The sequence below is a fragment of the Elephas maximus genome, chromosome 15, assembly GCF_024166365.1.
Source record: "Elephas maximus indicus isolate mEleMax1 chromosome 15, mEleMax1 primary haplotype, whole genome shotgun sequence".
Lineage (NCBI taxonomy): Eukaryota > Metazoa > Chordata > Mammalia > Proboscidea > Elephantidae > Elephas > Elephas maximus.
Window position 1 is genome coordinate 37682504 of NC_064833.1, and position 21855 is coordinate 37704358.

General features: G+C 37.4%; 1 protein-coding gene across 2 annotated transcripts in view; it reads left to right on the forward strand.

The window, feature by feature from the left end:
- The window catches only part of LRP12 (LDL receptor related protein 12), a 70537-nt gene extending 64740 nt beyond the window's left edge, over positions 1–5797 (forward strand). For both annotated transcript variants that reach the window (XM_049853816.1, XM_049853817.1), the window contains exons 6-7: positions 130–262; positions 3497–5797. In XM_049853816.1, the coding sequence (XP_049709773.1) occupies positions 130–262; positions 3497–4366 (1003 nt within the window). In that variant the 3' untranslated portion in view covers positions 4367–5797. The remainder of the gene's footprint in view (positions 1–129; positions 263–3496) is intronic.
- Positions 5798–21855: the final 16058 nt, after the last annotated feature.

A 21855-nucleotide genomic window follows, 5' to 3' on the forward strand; every position in this document is an offset into this window, starting at 1 on the left:
AGTGATTCACATATACTAAAATTCAGATTGTTTTAATAATAATTTGTAAAAAAAAACATCGTTTTATCTTGCCTGTTTTTGATTTTTTTTATTATTATTTACTTTTTTATCCCCCATCTACTCTCAAAGATCATTTGAAACACAGTTGTCAAGAGTGGAAGCAGAATTGTTAAGAAGAGAAGCTCCCCCCTCTTATGGACAGTTGATTGCTCAGGGTTTAATTCCACCAGTTGAAGATTTTCCTGTTTGTTCACCTAATCAGGTATATTGCAATTTATGATTTCTGTCTCAATACTTCTTAAAATGAAATCTATATGTGTATGTGGTAAAGCAAAGGCCCTTGACCAAGACTATGCCAGAATTTTTACAGTCAAGTCAAATATTAAATATACGAAGGACTTAAAATTACGCTTTTTCATTGTAGGTTAACATACTACAAAATCCAAAAGTCTGCATTTGTTCTTTACTGCTGCTGCTTTGGTTATGGGACTTTACTGTTTAAGATAGTTTAGTGCATTAAAATCCAGAAGTAAAGTTAGAGAAATCATTTTCTACTTGAATGAAACATTTAGAAGGTTTAAGAGTGAATACTAAAATTAATATGCTAGGACTATATTAGTAACATTCTAGACTAACCACTTATAAGTAAAAGTAATTGACATGAAGTTAACCTTTTCGTCTGATTTGAGGGAAATTTTCTTCACATCAAGATTTTAAGAGTTCATCTATTTAAATAGTAACTCAAATCCTTTATTAATGTTTCTGCATGCTTTAAATGTCTCTGCAATTTTTAAAAAATATTTTTTAATGCCTAAAATGTGCCAGGGTTCATCTTAGGCATGTTGCTTACACAGTTAAAATGTAAATTCATCCAGAAACATTTCTAAACATTGTTCCTGGTATTGGAGTTAAGAAAAATTGATAAACATTATTTTGCCAGTGATTTAATTCTGTTCAAAATGGAAGACCACCTCCTTTTCAGTTAATAAGCATTCTGGTTACTCTCTGTCACTCTGAGTCTTTTAGAAAATCTTTGGTAAGAATTTGTGTTTTAAATACATTTCTCTGAGCTTAATTTACTAACTAAATAGGAGGCCCACTGATTGTATTTTGTGTGCAAAATAGGGAAAACCTAAATTGTGACTTTTTTGTTATTGGCTCTACTTTGGGGATGGTTTCTCTTAGGTAGGAATTGAGACCACAGTTAATTCTGTCATTCCACCTCTCTTCCATCCTCTACCTGCCACCACCACCACCAAACTCTTAGACTACCCTGTTCTCTAGGGTTATAATTTACTTTTAGGAGAGAATTCTATTTCAACAAAGTCTTAAAATATGTTAATAAATGGTAAACTAGATTTTATTCTATTAAACTCACAAGCTTGAAACTTTTGGGAACAAATTATCAAATTTCTGTAGCAGCTTTTCAAAAGAAAAATAATTTATTCACCATCTCAAAATAGGAATGCTTTCTGCTTTTTAAACTGAAGAAGTATATAAAGTGATTCCTAAGGTATTCATGAGACCCCTCATAGAATATAATGTTAAGTTGTCAGTCTTTTAATTAAAGACTTCCATGAGTCGAAATTGGCTCAATGCAACTGGTTTGTTTTTATGTTTTTTTCAGCTGAGTAGAGAGCTTCATCTCATTTCGACAGAGTATAGTGTTAAAGTCAGCATTAAAGTGTGCTGAAGGCATTGGTGATCTTGATGGGTGATAAACCCAAGAACATCTGAAAAGCCTTTTGTTTATTGCTGAATTACTAATGTAGTACTACTCACACAGAGCCTTAGTTAGAGCTTGAATGCTAAATGTTGAGGTCCAAGCCTGTGGAGAGGTTCATAAGGGGTGTGGACCACTTCTTTTTTTTTTTTTTTTATGGTTGTTGATATTGTTAGTTGCTCGTCAAGTCAGTTCCAACTCCTGGCACTTGTTAATTAGTGAATAATTTTACTCATTTGTGTAGGAAATCCATGTGTGTTGATATCCGAACTTCTTACTGATACTTCGTGCTATACTAAGGCCAGATTTTGAAATATTCCTATATGATTGTGGCTTCTTAGCTTTCCATGAATTATGTTTGAGGGATTATGTATGGAAATCACAAATAAATGAAGACCAGTTACAAAGAAGGATGGAGAACATAACACTATCTCATCTTCCTTCTCCTCCTCCTCCTTTTTCTGTGAGGGGAAAGGCAAGAGACATTAGTTTTGACAGGGGAAACTGGATTTTAAGAGTTCATCCATTGGAGCCTGGTTACCGTCACTTTGAGCCTTTTATAGAAAATTGTTGGTAAGAATTTGTATTTTAGAAACATTTCTCTGAGTATAATTTGCTAACTAAAAGTTTCATGGGTTGGTTTTTGTGTTCAAAGTAGGAAAAACCTTAATTAATGACTTTTTTATATTGTTATTTATATAGTCATCATTTGGTACAGAGAATATCAACTTACCATTGTTTCCTAGAAATGTTGTATTTTAAATACTAAATGCCAGACTTAGGAAAGCTTTGTTTGGTCCAAGTTTGAATACTACTTTTTTTTTTATAACCACTAGGTGGCGCTTAAAGTTTTTTTTTTTTTTTTTTAAGTAAATGCTGTAGGTTTTAAAAATAATTCATAAACTCGTTAATCTAGAATAAAGAAAAGATTTTCTTTCCGTTAGGTAATCTGTATATGTACAGATTATGTACCTCCCATATACCAATTAAAGATCACCAGTTTTCAAAGAATAAGGATATGGTAATTTATGCTTAACACTAAACCATAGAAAATAAAACTTTAAAATCTTTGAAGACCGGGCGGGAATCCAAATGTCTCAGAATACCATTGTGTAGTGCTATAAACTAATCTTTCTAGCTTTTTTGTTGTTCTGTTTTCTGTGCTCTTTTTCAAAAAATCCTTCATTTGTGACAATGTAAGTAAGTCCTCAGTATCCATTCACTCAACAAATCCTTGAGAGCCAACTCTGTGAAATATATTTTTCACGTGTTTTAGGAATAGTTTCAGCTGTGTAAATTGAATCTAACTTGCTCAGCATTTTTACGAAAATAAAGGGCCTAGTTTTCACAGACATTTTAGGTCATTTAGTCAGTTGTACTGGAGGTCCTTTTACTTTCTTGGCTGTAGAAGTATCAAATAATTTCCTTTTCTAGCCTTCTGTACCAAGGATTGGCTTACTAGGGGGGAAAACAGGCACTATTCAGTTTTGAAACAAAATAGCTCTTGTAATTGACATTAAGTATCTTAAAGGTGTATATATAAAATGAAGTGTCAAGAAATTTTTAAACACAGTGAGCAGTGATTCAAATTACAGATTAGATTCTATAGTGCTGTAAACCTCTAGAAGTAAGAGAATTTAATTCATTCTCCCTAGACCCTAGCATCAACAGGTAATACAATTTTTTGCCACAACACATTCTTAATAGAAGGGTGTTTTTCGTCTCAGTACCTTGTTGTTAGCCATCTTTAAAGCTCTTTTCTTACTTTTGTAGGCTTCTGTTTTGGAAAACCTGAGGCTAGCTGTACGATCTCAGCTTGGATTTACTTCGATTAGGCTTCCAATGGCAGGCAGATCCAGCAACATCTGGAATCGTATTTTTAATTTTGCAAGATCACGTCATTCAGGGTCATTGGCTTTGGTATCAGCAGATGGAGATGAGGTTGTCCCTACTCAGGGTACCAGCAGAGAACCTGAAAGAAACAGTAGTCACCGAAGTTTGTTTTCCGTGGATCCTGATGACACAGACACAGAAAATGAGAGAAGAGAGACCGCAGGAGCATCTGGTGGGGTTGCAGCTCCTTTACCCCAGAAAGTCCCTCCCACAACAGCAGTTGAAGCAACTGTGGCAGCATGTGGAAGTTCCTCAACTCAGAGTACCCGAGGTGGTAATACAGACAATGGAAGGGATGTGACAAGTGTGGAACCCCCAAGTGTGAGTCCAGCACGTCACCAGCTCACAAGTGCACTAAGCCGTATGACTCAGGGGCTCCGTTGGGTACGTTTTACATTAGGGCGATCAAGCTCCATAAATCAGAACCAAAGTCCCTTGAGACAACTTGATAATGGGGTAAATGGAAGAGAAGAAGATGATGATGTTGAAATGCTAATTCCAGTTTCTGATGGAGCTTCAGACTTTGATGTGAATGACTGCTCCAGACCTCTTCTTGATCTTGCCTCAGATCAAGGACAAGGGTTTAGACAACCATTTAGTGCAACAAACCCTGGAGTAAGGCCAAGTAATCGAGGAGATGGTCCGTGTGAGCACTGTGGCATCGTCCACACTGCACAGATACCAGACACTTGCTTAGAAGCAACACTAAAAAATGAAACAAGTGATGACGAGGCTTTGTTGCTTTGTTAGGTACGAATCAAATAAGAGATTGTATACAAGATGGAGCAATATCAATTCATTGTTTTGTAACTTTACAGTTAAAACTAGTTTTAGTTTAAAATGAAAAAAGATGCAGGGTGATTTCTTACTGGGATGTGTTAGCCTGCATGGTTAAATTAAGTAACTCTTGTACCTATAAACTTTCAGAGTTTACTATTTTAGCAGCTACAAATACATTATGTATTCATATTGTTCAGTGATGTTCTTCCATATATTTCTAATTGTTTTTATCCTGGTACTTACTGTAGAAATATGGCTGCTGAAACTCATTTTACCATCAGTTTATCTTATGTTTAAGGTTTATTTGTACAATATAATATCGTCATTTAATTGAACCCTTTATGCTTTTGCCAGCACATCTTGAAACTTAATCTACTAGATGTTAAGGTTGTTAATGTAAAAACAAAAACAAAAAAAACCATTATACTCGCCTGTGTTTTTATTTATATAACATTTGTCTAAATATTATTGTATTTCATCATCATATGAACTTGTCAGAGGGAGGAATATCTTTCTCTAAATATTTTTCTCTTATGTTTAACATGCAGTGATGTGACATTTAGATAGAGTTAGATAAAATATTGGCAAAAACAAAACTTTTATAGATTTTCTAATGTTGACTTTAATACTCTAATATGGTACAAACCAAGTGGTAAAATCCCAAGTCATTTCTTCTTTCATCTCTACTTAGGGACAGAATTAAGTGGATGAAGATACTCTACTATGCATTAAATCTTGAACTTTATAAAATATGTACAAAAATTGTACAAGATAAGTTCCAACTGGTAATGTCTTTCCCTGGTACAGGGTTATGCTCATATTGGACCGTAGGGATTTGCACTAAAATCTTACCAAGATCTCAGATGAGTTTAGTGCACAAGCACTATCACTTTAAATACAATTATTTGCTACCACAGTGACTGTGTATTTCCATAGCTTTTATTGGGGCGGGGGGGGAGGTGTGCATTTTTATTACAACTTTAAATTGCTTTGCTGGTTTCATATTTATTTGTTGTATTTAAAGATTGCATTATTTTAAGAAAGTGATTTTTTTTTCAATATATTTTATTCATGGGGGGGCTTGTACTAATGTTGGAGAAACGCAAATCAAGACATGATTCAGATCACCCCCCCTTTTTAAGTAGAGTGAATTGCAAGACCCTGCATATTTTTTGTATTGTCAATTCCTGTTTATTTATTCTTTAGTTGTCTTGTTTTAGTACCTTAATGATTGAGTATGAATAATGTATTTGTGTGTGGTTACTGCTATTTATTAAACTTTAAATACTTTGCTGAATGTCATTTTAAAGCACGTTTGAGGTCTTGTGTATTGTGTTATGCTGTCAGGAGACTGACTAAAATGTTTTAATATGTATCAAAAATTAAAATGACTTTTTTTTATATTGCCTTGAGGTACTTTTTAAATCACATGTGCTCTTTGCTTTTGTTGAATTTTGGTGCACGTACAAATTCAGTCCATAAAATATGCAGTATATCCAGAAGAGAAAACAAAGGGGGAAGAGGAGATATTCTAAACTAATAGTAATAGCTTATACCAACACTCCAGGGTAAGGATACCTGAGGGCCTGATTATTATTTTGCCTATGAGGAAACAGCCTCTTAGTTGGTGTAACATGGAATAACTCAATCAGTCCTCTTTTTATATTATTTTTAGCTACATCTCAGACCCCTATAGAATATTCTCCTGATAGGGTTTAGATTACCAAGTTAATGTTCCTTAGGTCCTACTAATATACTGGGGCCCTGGTTGCGCAGTGGTTAACAGCTCAGCTGCTAACCAAAAGGTCAGCAGTTGAAATCCACCACATACTATCATATAAAGGAGGCGGGAAGGGGCTGTTTACTATTACGTGTTTTAATTTATTTTTTTAATTTAAGTAACACATTCTCCTGGTTCAGACAGTAAAAAGTAAGTCTCTTACCCCTGACTTTCAGCCTTTTAGTTCCCGTGCAAGGAAACAGATACCAGATTCTTGAATATCCCTACAGAGATACCATATGCATACATAAAATTATCCATTTCTATAAATGCCATATATGGTAGTGCAAATTGCAACATACTGTACATACATTTCTATACCTTTGTTTTCAAGGGAAAAGTTGGCATACCTAATTAGAGTTTAAATACTTAAAGTTGGGTATTTCTATTATTCAATTTTCACATTTAAATCATTGGCCCATCCTGAATTTAGGGTTTCACCTTTTTTTATTTTTTAAGGTGGCCACCTAGTTATCTCAAAGCTATTTATTAAATAATCCATTCTTTCCCCACTAATTTGAAATGGCACTTTTATCATATAGTAAATTCCCATTTTTGAGTATGTTTTTAGACCTGTTCAGTTGATCAGCCTTTCTCTTTTTGTACCAGTCCCACACTATTTTAATAACTGTGACTTTAAAATATGTTTCATATATTCTTATTTTTTATTTGAACTTTAGAATTAGCTTGTTGAGTTCCACAAAACAAGTCCGTTTTTTTTTTTTAACAGCTTTAAATTTATAGATTAGGGAAATTTGACATTGTCATGTTGAAACTTTAACTCATGATGCCCTTTATTTGTTCAGGTCATCTGTACTTACTCCCTTCAAAAGTGTTTTAAATTTAACTTTATAGAGATATAATACATGTTTTTACAATTTATTCTTAGGAATTTCCTCTTTGTTACCATCATTAAAGAAGGCCTTTCTAATATGATTTAATCTGATTTTAGTTTATATGAAGGCTAACGATTTATAAATGTTAATTTTGTACCAGCCACCTAACTCTATTTTTTTTAATTTGTAATATTTCAGCTCGTTTCTTTAGATTTCCAGCTACACAATCATGTCATCTGTAAACAGTGAAACACAACTTTCCCTCCAATTTGCGTAGCCTTTTGTCTTAATTGTATTGTCTAGCACTCCTGTAATAATGTTGAATAGCTCTGGCTCTAATGTACAGAGGTAAGGTAGATGCATTTAGTCATGTTAAAGAAGGATCCCTTGATCCCTGTTTTTTAAAAAATTTTTAATAAAGAATGCTTATGTTGAATTTTATCATAAGCCTTTTCAACATCTATGAAGAGGATACAGTTTTGCTCCTTGGATCTTTTAATATGATGAATTATATTAATGTATTTTGTAATTTTGAACCACCTTACATTCCTGAAATAAACTCCACTTGGTCAGTGTGTATTATTTTCTGAAGTATGTTCCATATTTTATTTAGGATATTTGCATCTCTTTGCATCAGTGAGATTCATCTGTAGTTTTTCATGTTTGTGTTGTCTTTTAGGAGTTTTGTTACCAATTTTATGCTGATGCCCTAAAAAGAATTTGGAAAGGTTCCTTTTTTTCCTGTGCTCTGGAACCGCTAAAATAGCTAATGCTGTTTGTTCCTTAAAATTTCAGTGAAATCGTCTGAGCTTGGAGGATGTTTGGGACGTTATTTGAGAAGATTTTGGTATCTTCTTTGGCAACTGGTACATGGAGGTTTTCTGTCAGAAATAACCTGTTTCATCCAGGTTTTCAAATTTATTTGCCCACAGTTGAGGAAAGTTCTCTCTTCCTCTTCTATACAGCTCTTTCCGCCTTCTTATTCCTTATTTTGTATTATGTTTATTGCCTTATTTTTTAAGGTATGTTTTTCCATTATGTGTTTGTTTCCCCCAAAGTACTATGCCTTGGATATCTCTATCATTCTTCTGTTTTCTAATTAATTTCCACTTAAATAAATGTTCTTTTTGCTTTCCTTAAGTTTATTTTGTTGCTTTTTCTCTAGCTCCTTTAGTTGGTCATTTCATTCATTTATGATGTCTTTTTAATCATTAATATGAGATTTAATGCATAGACTTAATTCTGAGTACTGCTTAAACTTAGATACATTAGTCTTGTCATTGTTATTTTTTCTACGGGTTTTGCAGTTCAGTTTTGATTTCCCCTTTGACCTAAACCTCCGTTGCCATCTGGTTTATTCCAACTTACAGTCACTATGAGACTTTGACCTAAGAGTTGTATAAAAGAGGCTTTTTTTTTTTTTTAACTTTTTTTTTCTTTCAGATAGGATTTCTCATGTGGATGGCAGTTTTGTTTTCTGATTTTCTATTTTTATGACATCAAGATTAGAGAATGTTGTCTGTGTTACATCTACTTTGAGAAATTCCTTGTCTTTTCTCAGTTTTTTAAATGCGCCAAGAGCATTTATAAAAGATGTATTGTTTTTAGGATACAGATTTTAACCGATACTACTTATATTTATGTGGTTTTGACCTTCCATCCAGTACTTTGTTTTGTCTTATCAGCCTGTCAGTCAGAGCTCCAATATTAGTATGGGAGAGAATAGAAACAAAAGGAGTTGTATTAGAAGGGTTCTATGGGGCAGTTTTACTCTGTCCTATAGGGTCGCTATGAGTCGGAATCGACTCGATGGCACTGGGTTTGGTTTTTTTTTTTTTTTTTGGTTTTTAGGGCCAGTAGCCACTGCATTAGCTCTTGTCAAGCACAGAATGAAGAGGAGTTTTTCCAGAAGCTATTCAGGTGTTTGTTGCTACTGCTGCTACCGCCATCATCTGCTGTTGAGCTTGAAATAAATGGACTAGACAGGTTAAAAGGGATAAAAGAGTACATCAATTTAGTAGATATTTATTGAGTACCTACTGTGGGCCCTATACTGCTTATACCAGTTTACATTCCTGCTGCTCTTCGTTCAAACTGCTTGATAATTCCCTCACTCCTTTTCCCTTAAACTCCAGAAGGAGATACCAACTTCATAGAACCTGTTTGACTCGGGTAGGTCCCTGTTTAAAAACTGATAGAAGCAGCCAGTAGAGTTATTTTTCTCAGAATAACTCATTCAGGAATAGCATAGGAATTCCAGCTTGCTTGTAGATAATGTTGGCATGGGATTGAAGTTGACTGTGATTGCATTTTATTCTAAGGTATTCAGCATTTGGGGTGGTAGAAGGAGGAAAGTAAAATTCACAGACACTTAGAGCTGGAAGGGATCTTCATAATGAGGAAGTGATATAGATAAAAGTGACTAATCAGTAATTTTCTAGACTTCAAAGCAGCCTGTGTTAATTATATACTCATATATGTTATATATACATACTAAAAGCCAAACCTGTTGCTGTCAAGTTGAATCTGACTCAGCAACCCTATACGACAGAGTAGAACAGTCCCATAGGATTTCCAAGGAGAAGCTGGTGAATTTGAACTGCCAACGTTTTGGTTAGCACCTGAGCGCTTAACCCCTGTGCCACCTATAGGTACATACACATAAACAAGGGAAGGAGCCCTGATGGCGCAGTGATTTAAGTGTGTGGCTGCTAACCAAAAGGTTGGTTTGAACCCACCAGGCATTCCATGGGAGAAAGACCTGGTGATCTGCTCCCGTAAAGATTCAAAAAAAACCATTGTCCTCCAGTCAATTCTGATTCATAGTGACCCTGTAGGACAGAATAGAACTGCCCCATAGGGTTTCTGAGGAGTGTCTGATGGATTAGAACTGCCAACCTTTTGATTAGCAGCCACGCTCTTAACCACTGAAACCCTGGGCGACAGTTCTCTTCCTATAGGGTCGCTATGAATTGGAATCAACTTCGATGGCACACACCAAAAACAAACACATAAGCCACATATATTGCTCATGGTTTATCATATTATAGGGAAGAATTCTCAAGGCAAAAATATCTGCCAATTGTTGAGTGCTGTCTGCCAGGTTCTTTATATGTATCTTTGGAATCGTCACAGTCCTGTGGAATATAAACTACATCTTCTATTTACCCAAGGGCATACAGCCAGTAAGGGTGGAACTAAGCTTTCACCTTACTGTAGTCTTAGTCTTGTGAATAAAGTGAATAATGATATACTATCGATCAGGAGAAAACAACCATCTTCAATTTGCAGTTTTGATACCTGGATTATTATCCAAATTCCACTGCAAACTCACTGAACCTCAGCTTCATCTTAAAGTAATAATAACTACCTTAGGATTTTAGGGTTATTGTGAGGAATAAACTGAGATGAGATATATAAAGGACTTAGCACATGATCTGGTTATTTATTGCTGCAAAACAAATCACCTCCAAACTTTAAAGCAAAGGCAGTCGTCAGTTTGCTCACAAATCAGTAATCCGGGCAGAGCTCAGTGAGATCTGCTCATCCCTTCTGCACTTGGCATCAGCTGGGGCAGGAAGATATACTCCTAAAAGAGCTCACCTATGGGGCTGGCAAGTCAATACTGGCTGTCAGTTGGGAGTCTTGAATCCTTTCCATGTGGGCCCCTCCATTTGGCTGCTTGTGCTTCATTACAGCATAGAATCTGTGATCTATGAACAAGTGTTCCAGGACACCTTGGCAGAAACTGCAAGGCTTCTTATGACCTAGTTTTAGAAGTCCCAGGATGTCGAACCATGTTCTATTGGTCGAATAACTAAAACCAACTCAAATCCAATGGGAAAAGAAATAGACCCCACTCTCAATAGCAGAAATTGCAAAGAATTTGTGACCATCATTACCACTGCACAGTACCTAATATATAAGAAACACTAAATTGAAACTATTACTATTTTAAGTAGAAAAAAGTTTTACAGACAGTTCATTTGTTAAAAGGATATTAACTCAGGTCCTCTGTCATATATCCAGGACGTTAACTGGGGTTAGGTGCCATCGAGTCAGTTCCGACTCATAGCGACCCTATGTACAACAGAACGAAACACTGCCCAGTCCTGTGCCATCCTCATAATTGTTATGCTTGAGCCCATTATTGTAGCCATGGTGTCAATCCATCTCATTGAGGGTCTTCCTCTTTTTCACTGACCCTCAACTTTACAAGTATGATGTCATTCTCCAGGTAGTGGCCCCTCCAGATAACATGTCTAAACTTTGTGAGTTGAAGTCTTGCCATGGTTGCTTCTAAAGAGCATTCTGGTTGTAGTTCTTCCAAAAAAGACTTGTTTGTTCTCTTGGTAGTCCATTGTATATTCAATATCCTTCACCAACACCATAAATCAAAGTCATCAATTCTTCTTCAGTCTTCCTTATTCATTGTCCAGCTTTCATGTGCATATGAGGTGATTGGAAATACCATGGCTTGCATCAGGCACACCTTTGTCCTCAAAGGGACATCTTTGCTTTTTAACACTTTGAATAGATCTTTTGCAACAGATTGGTCCAATGCAATCTGTCCTTTGATTTCCTGACTCCTACTTTCCTGGGTGTTGATTGTGGATTCAAATAAAATGAAATCCTTTACTCAATATTTTCTCTGTTTATCATGATGTTGCTTATTGGTCCAGTTGTGAGGATGTTTGTTTTCTTTATTTTGAGGTGTAATCCATACTGAAGGCTGTGGTCTTTCATCTTCATCAGTAAGTGCTTCAAGTCCTCTTAACTTTTCAGCAAGCAAGATTGTGTCATCTGCATATCTCAGGTTGTTAATGAGTCTTCCTCAAATCCTGATGCCATGTTCCTGTTCATATAGTCCAGCTTCTCAGGTTATTTGTTCAGCATACAGATTGAAAAAGTATGGTGAAAGGATACAACCTTCATGCACACCTTTCCTGATTTTAAACCACACAGTATCCTCTTGTTCTGTTTGAATGACTGCTTCTTGATCTACACACAGATTCCTCATGAGTACAGTTAGTGTTCTGAGGATTAAGGAAATTTGAAAACCAGTACTAGAACATTTGCAAGCCCCTGGGTGGTCGCTATGAATCAAAAAAAAAAAAAGCCCATTGACGTCAAGTCAATTCCAACTCATAGTGGACCATATAGGACAGAGTGGAACTGCCCCATAGAGTTTCCAAGGAGCGCCTGGTGGATTCGAACTGCCAACCCTTTGGTTAGCAGCTGTACATCTTAACCACTATGCCACCATGGTTTCCTATGAGTCAGAATCAACTCAACAGCAATGGGTTTGGTTTGGTTTTAGTTGGGTGGCGCAAATGGTTAACAAGCTCAGCAGCTGACGGAAAGGCTGATGATTGAGTACACCCAGAGGTACCTCAGAAGAAAGGCTTAGTGATCTACTTCTGAAAATTCAGTTGCTGAAAACCCTATGGAGCACAGCTCTACTCTGATAAACATGAGGTTGCCATGAGTTGGAACTGACTCCATGACAACCGGTTTTGGTATGCTACCTTAGGACACACATGGTTCATTGATAATGAAATGTCTTTCTAAAAGAATTTGCCAAGAGTGTTTTCAAGTAAAGGTACTGAAGGGTCAGTTAGGGTGGGTTTTCCCAAATTCTGGGGGAGGCTCAAGCCCAAAGAAGTTTAATACTCTAAAAAGCAACATGGTAGCTTCACTAATGAGGAATAATGGGGTACAGTGAGATGGGAAAGCATGAGCTTTGGAGACAGGCACATCACAGTTTGAATCCCGGCTCTACGACTTAAGAGGTTCGTAACTGAATAAATCACTTGATCTCTCTAAGACTTGCTGTCTCACTGGAAAAATGGGTACAACATCTACCCTTAAGGGTTACTGTAAGGTTAAATGAAAGAAAGAAAAAAAGACTATGCAAAAGCCTCTTTAAGAGCCTTACACATTGAGGTTGCAAAATAAATTTTACTGATTGTTATGAATTGAATTGTGTGCCTCAAAAAAATGTTGTAAATCCTAACCTCTACGCCTGTGGTAATAATCGTATTTGGGAATGGATTGTCTTCGTCACGTTAGTAAGACAGGAATTGTGTAAGGTGCTCTTGAGTCAGGCTTTTTTGATATATAAAAGAGACTAAACAAGAAGCAGATGATGGTGGAAGACAGATGCCAAACCGCATGAAGATCACCCAGGAGCAGAATCTCAAGGAGAGAGAAAGACTTCTTCTAGGGCAACACCCTGAATTTGGATTTCTAGCCTCCTAAAGCTATGAGTCGGAATCGACTTGACAGCACTGGGTTGTTTTTTTTTTTAAACTGTAAGAAAATAAACTTCTGTATGTTAAAGCCACCGATTTATGGTATTTCTTTTATAGCAGCACTAGGTAACTAAAACAATGGTTGATATTACCGATTCGTTTTCAAAATGAAAAGAACCTCTTTGGAGAGCTTCCCTCTTTACCTTGTAGTATGCCTTTTGTATATTAGTAGAGCTTTCTGAAAGAACACATTTTTTTTGTAGGTACTGTCCTGTTTTCTTTTTAATTTTACTGTGTTTTAAGTGGAAGTTTACAGTACAAATTAGTTTTTCATTCAAAAATATATATACACAAACTGTTTTGTGACATTGATCCCCTCAATGTGTCAACACTCTCCACCTTCTTCTTCCCACCCTGGGTTCTCCGTGTCCATTTGTCCAGTTTTCCTGTCCCTTCCTGCCTATTTGTCTCTACTTTTGAGAAAGTGTTGCCCATTTGGACTCGTATACTTGATTGATCTAAGAAGCATATTACTCACGTGTGTTATTGTTTGTTTTACAGGCCTATCTGATCTTTGGCTGAAAGCTGGTCTTTGGAAGTGGCTGCAGTTCTGAGCATGTAGGGGTCATAGTCTCGGGGGTTACTCCAGTCTCTACCAGATAAGTAAGCCTGGTCTTTTTTTGTGAATTTGAATTTTGTTCTACATTTTTCTCCTACTCTATCCAGGATCCTGTACTATGATCCCTGTCAGAGCAGTTGGTGGTAGCTGGGCATTGTCTATATCTTCTGGGCTCAGGCTGGTGGAGGCTGTGGTTCATGTGGTCCATTTGTCCTTTGGACTAATATTTTCCTTGTGTCTTTGGGTTTTTATTATTATTATTATTATTATCCTTTGCTCTGGATGAAGTGGGACCAATAGATTTATTTTAAATGGCGACTCACAAGCTTTTGAGATGCCAAATGCTACTAACCGAAGTAGGATGTAGAACATTTTCTTTATGAACTATGTTATACCGATTGACATAGATGTCCCCTGAGACCATGATCCCTAGCCCTCAGCCCCAGTAACTAAGTCTCTCAAGGTGTTTGGATGTGTCTAGGAAGCTTCTATGACTTTGGCTTGGTCAAGTTGTGCTGACTTCCACTATAGTGTGTGTTGTCTTTCCCTTCACCAGTGCTAACACTTGTCTACTATCTAGTTAGTGATTTGTCCTCCCCTCCCTTGTAAACATCAAAGATTGTTTTTTTTTTCTATGTGTAAGCCTTTTCTTGAGTTTTTATAATAGTGGTCTCACACAATATTTGTCCTTTTGTGATTGACTTATGTCATTCAGCATAATGCTTCCCGATTCATCCATGTTGCAAGATGTTTTGTGGACTCATCATTGCATTGTTGCATAGTACTCCATTGTGCGTATGTAGCACAGTTTACCAGTTCATCTGTTGAGGGGCACTTAGTTTGTTTCCATCTTTTTGCTATTGTGAATAAAGCTGCAGTGAACATGGGACTGCGTATGTCTATTTGCATGTCAGCTCTTATTCTCTAGGACATATTCATAGGAGTGGGGTAGCTGAATCATATGGTATTTCTATTTCTCTAGCTTTTTAAGGAGGTGAAAATTATCAATATCATTTATATCATGTGAAAGTAAAAATTTGCTGAAAATGATTCAAAAGTGATTGCACCAGTACAGCGATAGGGAACTGCCAGAAATTCAAGCTGAATTCAGAAGAGGACATGGAATGAGGGATATCATTGCTGATGTCAGATAGGTCCTAGCTGAAAGTACAAAATATCAGAAAAATGTTTACCTGTTTTATTGACTATGCAAAGGTATTTGTGTGTATGGGTCATAACAAATTATGGATTAACGTGGGTAAGAATGGGAATTCCAAAGCACTTAATTGTGCTCATGAGGAACCTGTAAATAGATCAAGAAGCAGTTGTTCAAACAGAACAAGGGGATACTGCGTGGATTAAAGTCAGGAAAAGTGTGTGTCAAGGTTGTATTCTTTCACCATACTTATTCAGCCTGTATGCTGAGCAAATAATCTGAGAAGCTGGGCTATATGAAGAGGAACGTGGCATCAGGATTGGAGGAAGACTCATTAACAACCTGAGATATGCATGTAACACGACTTTGCTTGCTGAAACTGAAGAGGACTTGAAGCACTTAATGACGAAAATCAAAGAACACAGACTTCACTATGGATTACACCTCAATATAAAAAAAAAAAAATCCTCAAAACTGGACCAAAAAACAGAGAAAATATTGAAGTTAAGGATTTCATTTTACATGGATCCACAATCAACACCCATGAAAGCGGCAGTCAAGAAATCAAAGGACAGATTGCATTGGACAAACCTGTTGCAAAAGTATTAAAAAGTATTAAAGTATTAAAAAGCAAAGATGCCCCTTTGAGGACAAAGGTGTGTCTGACCCAAGCCATGATATTTTCAATTACCTCATATGCACATGAAAGCTGTACAATGAATAAGGAAGATCAAACAATTGATGCCTTTGAATTACAGTGTTGGTAAAAAAAAATTGAATATACCACAGACTGTCCAAAGAATGAACACATCTATCTTGGAAAAAGTACAGCCAGAATGCTCCTTAGAGATGAGGATGATGAGACTTTATCCCGCTTACTTTGGACATGTTATCAGGAGGAACCAGTCCCTGCAGAAGGACATCATGCTTGGTAAAGTAGAGGGTCAGTGAAAAAGGGGAAGACCTTCAACAAGAAGAATTGATACACTGGCTGCAACAATGAGTTCAAACATAGTAATGGTTGTAGCGACAGTGCAGGATCAGACATTTCATTCTGTTGTACATACGGTCACTATGAGTCAGAGCCAACTTGATGGCACCTAACAACAGGGCTAAGGAAGGAGTAGGGAATGGCTGTGACTGCTGACAGGTAGGTACAGATTTCTTTTGGGGATGATGAAAAAGTTCTAAAATTAGATTCTGTGAAAATTGTACAACTGTCAGTAGACCGAAAACCATTGAACTGCACAGTTTAAATGGGTGAACTTTGTCATATATAAATCTCGAGAAAATCTGTTTAAAAAGATTAGAGAACAAAAACACAAATAATATCCTCTCCCCCCCCCCCTTTGTTTGCTTTTGGATTTGAATCTAAGTTATTCCTCTATAAATAACTTGGCTATTCTGCAGGAAAAGATGTTTTATCACTTTAAATACAAAATACTGCACGTCTTCGTTTACTTATTACAGTGTGGTGCTTGTGGATACTGTTGGCCTTGAAATCTGATCAAGTAAGCATGTTACTCAGGCAATTTACTTAACCTCTCTGACCATAGTTCTTACATCTGTTGAATGGAGTTATTGTATAGATGAGACAATGTATGTACTGGCCTTAGCCCAATGCCTAGCATATTCAAAACTAATTATTCCACAGATATTTATGACAGGACTACTAAGTGCAGGTAGTGTTCTAGCTAATGCCCATTCGTGACCTGAACTACCTGAGCTTCCTGCTTTAGAAAGCCTCCGTCCAGCCTCCCTGTGGGGCAAGGAATTCACAGTCCCAAAGACGTGCCTGCCTCCCCCGTCACTGCTAGATCACACTGCTGGTACCGAGAGCCCTAGAATGCCCTGTCCAGATGGCCTGAACCCTCATCCAGGATCTGTCTGTTTTCTTCCCTGGATCTCTTTTCCTAGGATTGGACTAAGCCACCAGCTTGCACACACCAAGGGTGGACCTGCAGCCTGGGGTACCCACACACACAAGCACACAAGGCCTCTCACAGTGCAGGACAGCACCTCAGGTGGGAAGTTCTCAGGTGTGGGTTCTCCATGTATCCTTTTTCCCTGGGCATTGCAAATGCTAGCACTGGGGATAAAACAGTATGCAAAATAAAGATGAATCAAAAGGAACGCTGGGTGGCTCAACGTTTAAGTGCTGTGCTGCTAACTAAAAGGCAGGCAGTCAGAACCCACCCAGTGGCTCCCTGGGAGAAAGCCTGGTGACCTGCTTCTGTTAAATTATAACCACAAAAACCCAAGGGGACAGTTCTCTGTCACGTGGGGTTGCTGTGAGTTGAAAATCCACTGGACTGTACCTGACAATGACACCCTTCCACCCTAGGCCTGAACCACAGATGATGCATTAGAGATGAATCAGATTAAAAACACTGAACTCTTTCTGCTAACTGGAAAAACACTTATGGTCCATTTCACTTTTTTCTTTGCCCTTGAATGAGAAGCCAAAATCCATTTCGCTTTTAACTACACAACTGTGTTTCCAATAGTTCGTCTTTCCACTTGAAAGCTGTTTGGTTTTAACTATAATAAATGAGGAATTACTGACTTGAGTAATGGTGTATTCTGTGTCCCAGAACTATATAAGTGTTTTCTCGTGACTGTTTCATTTACATTTCTAATTAACATTTTTTCTTGTTCTTCTGAAAGTCCCATTGCAAAGGGAATCCAAGTTTTTATATTGTGACAATAAAAAAAAATGCCTTACTTTAAAAAAAGTCATTTATATCAATTTTCTATGTACCAGATAGTATTTTCCCAGATAAAAAATATAAAAAGGAATAAATATATCTCAAGGACATGAGGGAAAATACTAGAAATCAGAAAAGAATTTTAATGGTATTTCAAAATTCGATACTGTTGGAATAACTTTAATATCATATTCTTTTTCTCCATCGCTCTCTCTTAAAAAAAAAAAGTGGTTACTTATTTCCTTATTGAATGTGTGACTAGGGTTTTGGTATTTCTGTGAGTGTTCTAGTATACATGAACGATTCGAGTGTAGTTGATGAGAGGCCACATACCTGAAAAGGACTGTGTAAATCTGATGTATGTGAACTACATGATCTTGGAAATGCAAGGTGGAAGCTCAGGATTTAAAGAACTCTCGTTATTTTTTAAAAAGTGAATAATCATGATCAAACTATATACTCTTTAAATCACAATGTGAAAACTTTGCTTAATGTAAAAAAGACATTTTATAAATCTAGTAAGCTGTCATTTTATAACATGAAACCGGACTTGTACCTTATAGATGTTCACAAAAGGATGCATTAATCATATTTAAGGGAACAAATAAACAAGGTATTTCCCTTCCCAATTTTGAATAAAGGATAACAACTATGTCAACATAGGTCACCAGGAGTGATTTACCATTTTTTGATGACAAATTGCTGGGCAAACCAAAAGAATCATTCTTCCAAGAAGCCATCTAGTGGCTCATTTCAGCATTGCAATTAACATATTTTGCAACAATACTTGCTTTTCCTAACGCTCAAATGAACTTCCTTGAAGACAAAAGTGTGAATTAAGAAGTAAATGAGGCTGAAACTGAGTTTGAAGCTCCAAAGAAATCTAAGGGAGACTCCAACTGTGTTTTTGTTAATATGACCCAAACACTAAAGTCCCGCTCAGAGCACAACACCGTAACGTTCACAAGGTGAAAATGAAAACAGCGAGCCCTTGCCGTGTACTGCTGTGCTCTGTGATGGGCCTTTGAATACAAAGGTCAATATGATCCAGTTTTTGTTTTCCAGAAGTTCACAGATTAGTGTCCTTAAGCACACGATTATATAACAGATGGGTAGTTAGGCATCATCCTTGACCTACAAACAATATTTTCACTCTGTTTACCATGTCTGGTACTAAATAAATACCTCTTACAATGAAATAGTAGTTCTCTCCCAAGAAGTAATTGTTTAAGGTGAACAGCATTTTTAAGGAAGAAGGAAGGTATACAACTCCACCACCTCCCGTTTCCATTAGAGGGATAAAGGCAAAGGAAAACTGGATGACGTAAACAGTGCAGAGGTAGCCAGTAACAAGCTGCCATCCAGGCAATTCCGACTCATGGTGATTCCATGTGTGTCAGAATAGAACTGTGCTGCATGGGGTTTTCAGTGACTGATTTTTTGGAAGTAGATTGCCAGGCCTTTCTTTTGGGGCACTTCTGGGTAGACTTGAACCTCCAACATTTTGTTTAGCAGCTGAGCGTATTAACCGTTTGCACCACCCAGGCACTGCAAGTGCAGAGGTAGCAAGGTTCGAAGTTTCTAACTTCAGAGGGAATGGGCCTTGGTGGGGCAAACCAAAAAAGAACGAAACCCGTTGCTGTCGAGTCAATTCCAACTCATAGTGACCCTATAGAACAGACTAGGACTGCCCCATAGGGTTTCTAAACAACAACTGGTAGATTCAAACTGCCTACCTTTTGGATAGCAGGCAAGCTCTTAACCACTGTGCCACCAGGGAACAAGCACCTATAAAAGGGAATACATGTTGAGTGTCCTCAATCTGTATTTTGTAGTCTTGCTTTTTCCCTCTAACATCTGGCTCATGAGAGTCTTAAGACCGTTACGTCTACATAACTTTAAAAAAGTGTTGTGAAGGCTCCAAGGAGCACCTGCTCCCCTGCTCTGGACCTGGCTGTGGTTCTGGCCTAGGCCCTCCCTGAATTCCCAAAAAGCTTGGAGTGAATCCCAGTAGGGTCTGCCACTGAGTCCCTTTTTCTTTAGACAGCATCAAGGGTTTTAGTTTTTTTTCCTGGATGTAGGGGACTAGAACAGTACTGCAAGGTTGCAGGTGACTTTTAGAAAGGAAGTCGGTAAATTTTTCTGGTTTGAAGACACCCTGCAGTTTGCTTTGTATTCAAGCTTAAAGCCAAATGTGCTTCTTTTAAAAAACAAAATAAAACACGCATGATAGAGAAGAGATCAGTGATTGCCAGGGATGATGAAAACGTTCTCTCTCTTCATTGTGGTGGTGGTTACATGACTGTGTTTGTCAAAATTCATAGAACTGTACACTGAAAAAGGTGAATTTTACTCTATTTCTTATTTTTAAAAGTATAGAATACAATATTAAATCCTATTTGGTCTATGTAGCAAAACTACAAACAGTTTTTTTTTTTTTTCAAAGATTTGCTCTTCTTAAAAAACATTATTTTCAAAACTGGTGGAAGCATTTCATGAGCTTGTGAATCTGACATTAAAAAATTAACACAAAGAAGAAAGTTGTTGGCATGTAGAATAAAACAGTTGATTTTTCTATTAATTTCTAGCAAACGCTGTGCTTTAATGAATTCTTTTAAGTTTGCAGTCACGATATTAATTGGTACCACTGTTAGTGAGAAACAGTGCTTTAGAACAGTTACTAAGCTTAGAAAAGAATTCATAGATGTTGTTGTTAGGTGCCATCGAATCAGTTCTGACTCATAGCAGCCCTACATACAACAGAACAAAACACTGCCCGGTCCTGTGCCATCCTCATAATCATTGCTGTGTTTGAGCCCGTTGTTGCAGCCACTGTGTCAATCCGCCTTCTTGAGGGTCTCGCTCTTTTTCCCTGACTCTCTACCAACAGGTGCTAAAACCAGAACTCAAATCCAGGTCAATTTGGCTTCCAAGTGCAAGCTTACAATCAATTTACTATACTCTTTCTAATCAAGTGAACAGTTTATTTTCCTAAGCATTATTACATTGCTGGAATTTATACTGTTAAGAATTCTCAAAATCATTTGGAAATAATAAGACACAGTATAAGTGAGTCAAAGGAGAATGATAGTTTCTAGAATCATAAGTTAGTGCTGCTGGCAGGATGGGCAGAACAGACTTTCAATGTGAGCCTGGTGTTCTATCCCAGCATTTAAGAAGGCAGGGTCTTGGGTCAGCCACCTAAGTGGCACTATGACAGGCTGAATTATGGTTCTCAAAGACACCCAGGTCCTAATCACTAGAGCCTGTGAATGCATCTTATATGACAAAAGGGACTTTGCAGATGTGAATAAGTTAGGGATCTTGAGATGGGGAGGTTTTCATGGGTTATCTGGGTGTGCCCTAAATGCAACCACAATTGTCCACATAACAGGGAGGCAGAGGGAGATTTGATACAGAAGAGGAGAAAGTGATGAGCTCAATGAAGCAGAGATTGGAGTGATGTGGCCACAAGCCAAGGAATGCTGACAGTCACCAGAATCTGGAAGAGGCAAGAAAACAGATTTTTCCCTCCAGACTCTGGAAGGAATCAGCCCTGCCAACACCTTGACTTTTAACCAGTGAAACTGATTTCAGGCTTCTGGACTCCATAACCGTAAGAGTATAAATTTATGTTTTTTTAAGCCACCAAGTTTGTGTAATTTGTTTCAGCAGCCATAGCACACTGCTATAGTCAACTTTTCCAGGATGTGCTTAAAACTGCCAGTGTAGGTATTCCTTCCCAGTTGCACCTGGGTGGTGCATACAGTTAAGTGCTCAACTACTAGCCAAAAAGTTGGCAATTCAAACCCACCCGCCTTGGAAGACAGGCTAAGTGATCTGCTCCCAAAAGGTCACAGCCTTGAAAACCCTACGGAGCAATTCTATTCTGCACACATGCGGTAGTCATGAGTCGGAACCGACTCCATGGCAAATGATGACAATAACAACCCACTTGAAGCAGATGTGTTCCTGTGGATTATGCATCAACAATCTTTGCAACCTTCCCTTCACATGAAAATACTCCTCTGAGGAGCAATGTTTCTAAACTGATTCCTTCCCCAGCAGGAAGCATGTAAACCAGCAGGAATCCTCCTCCCACCTCC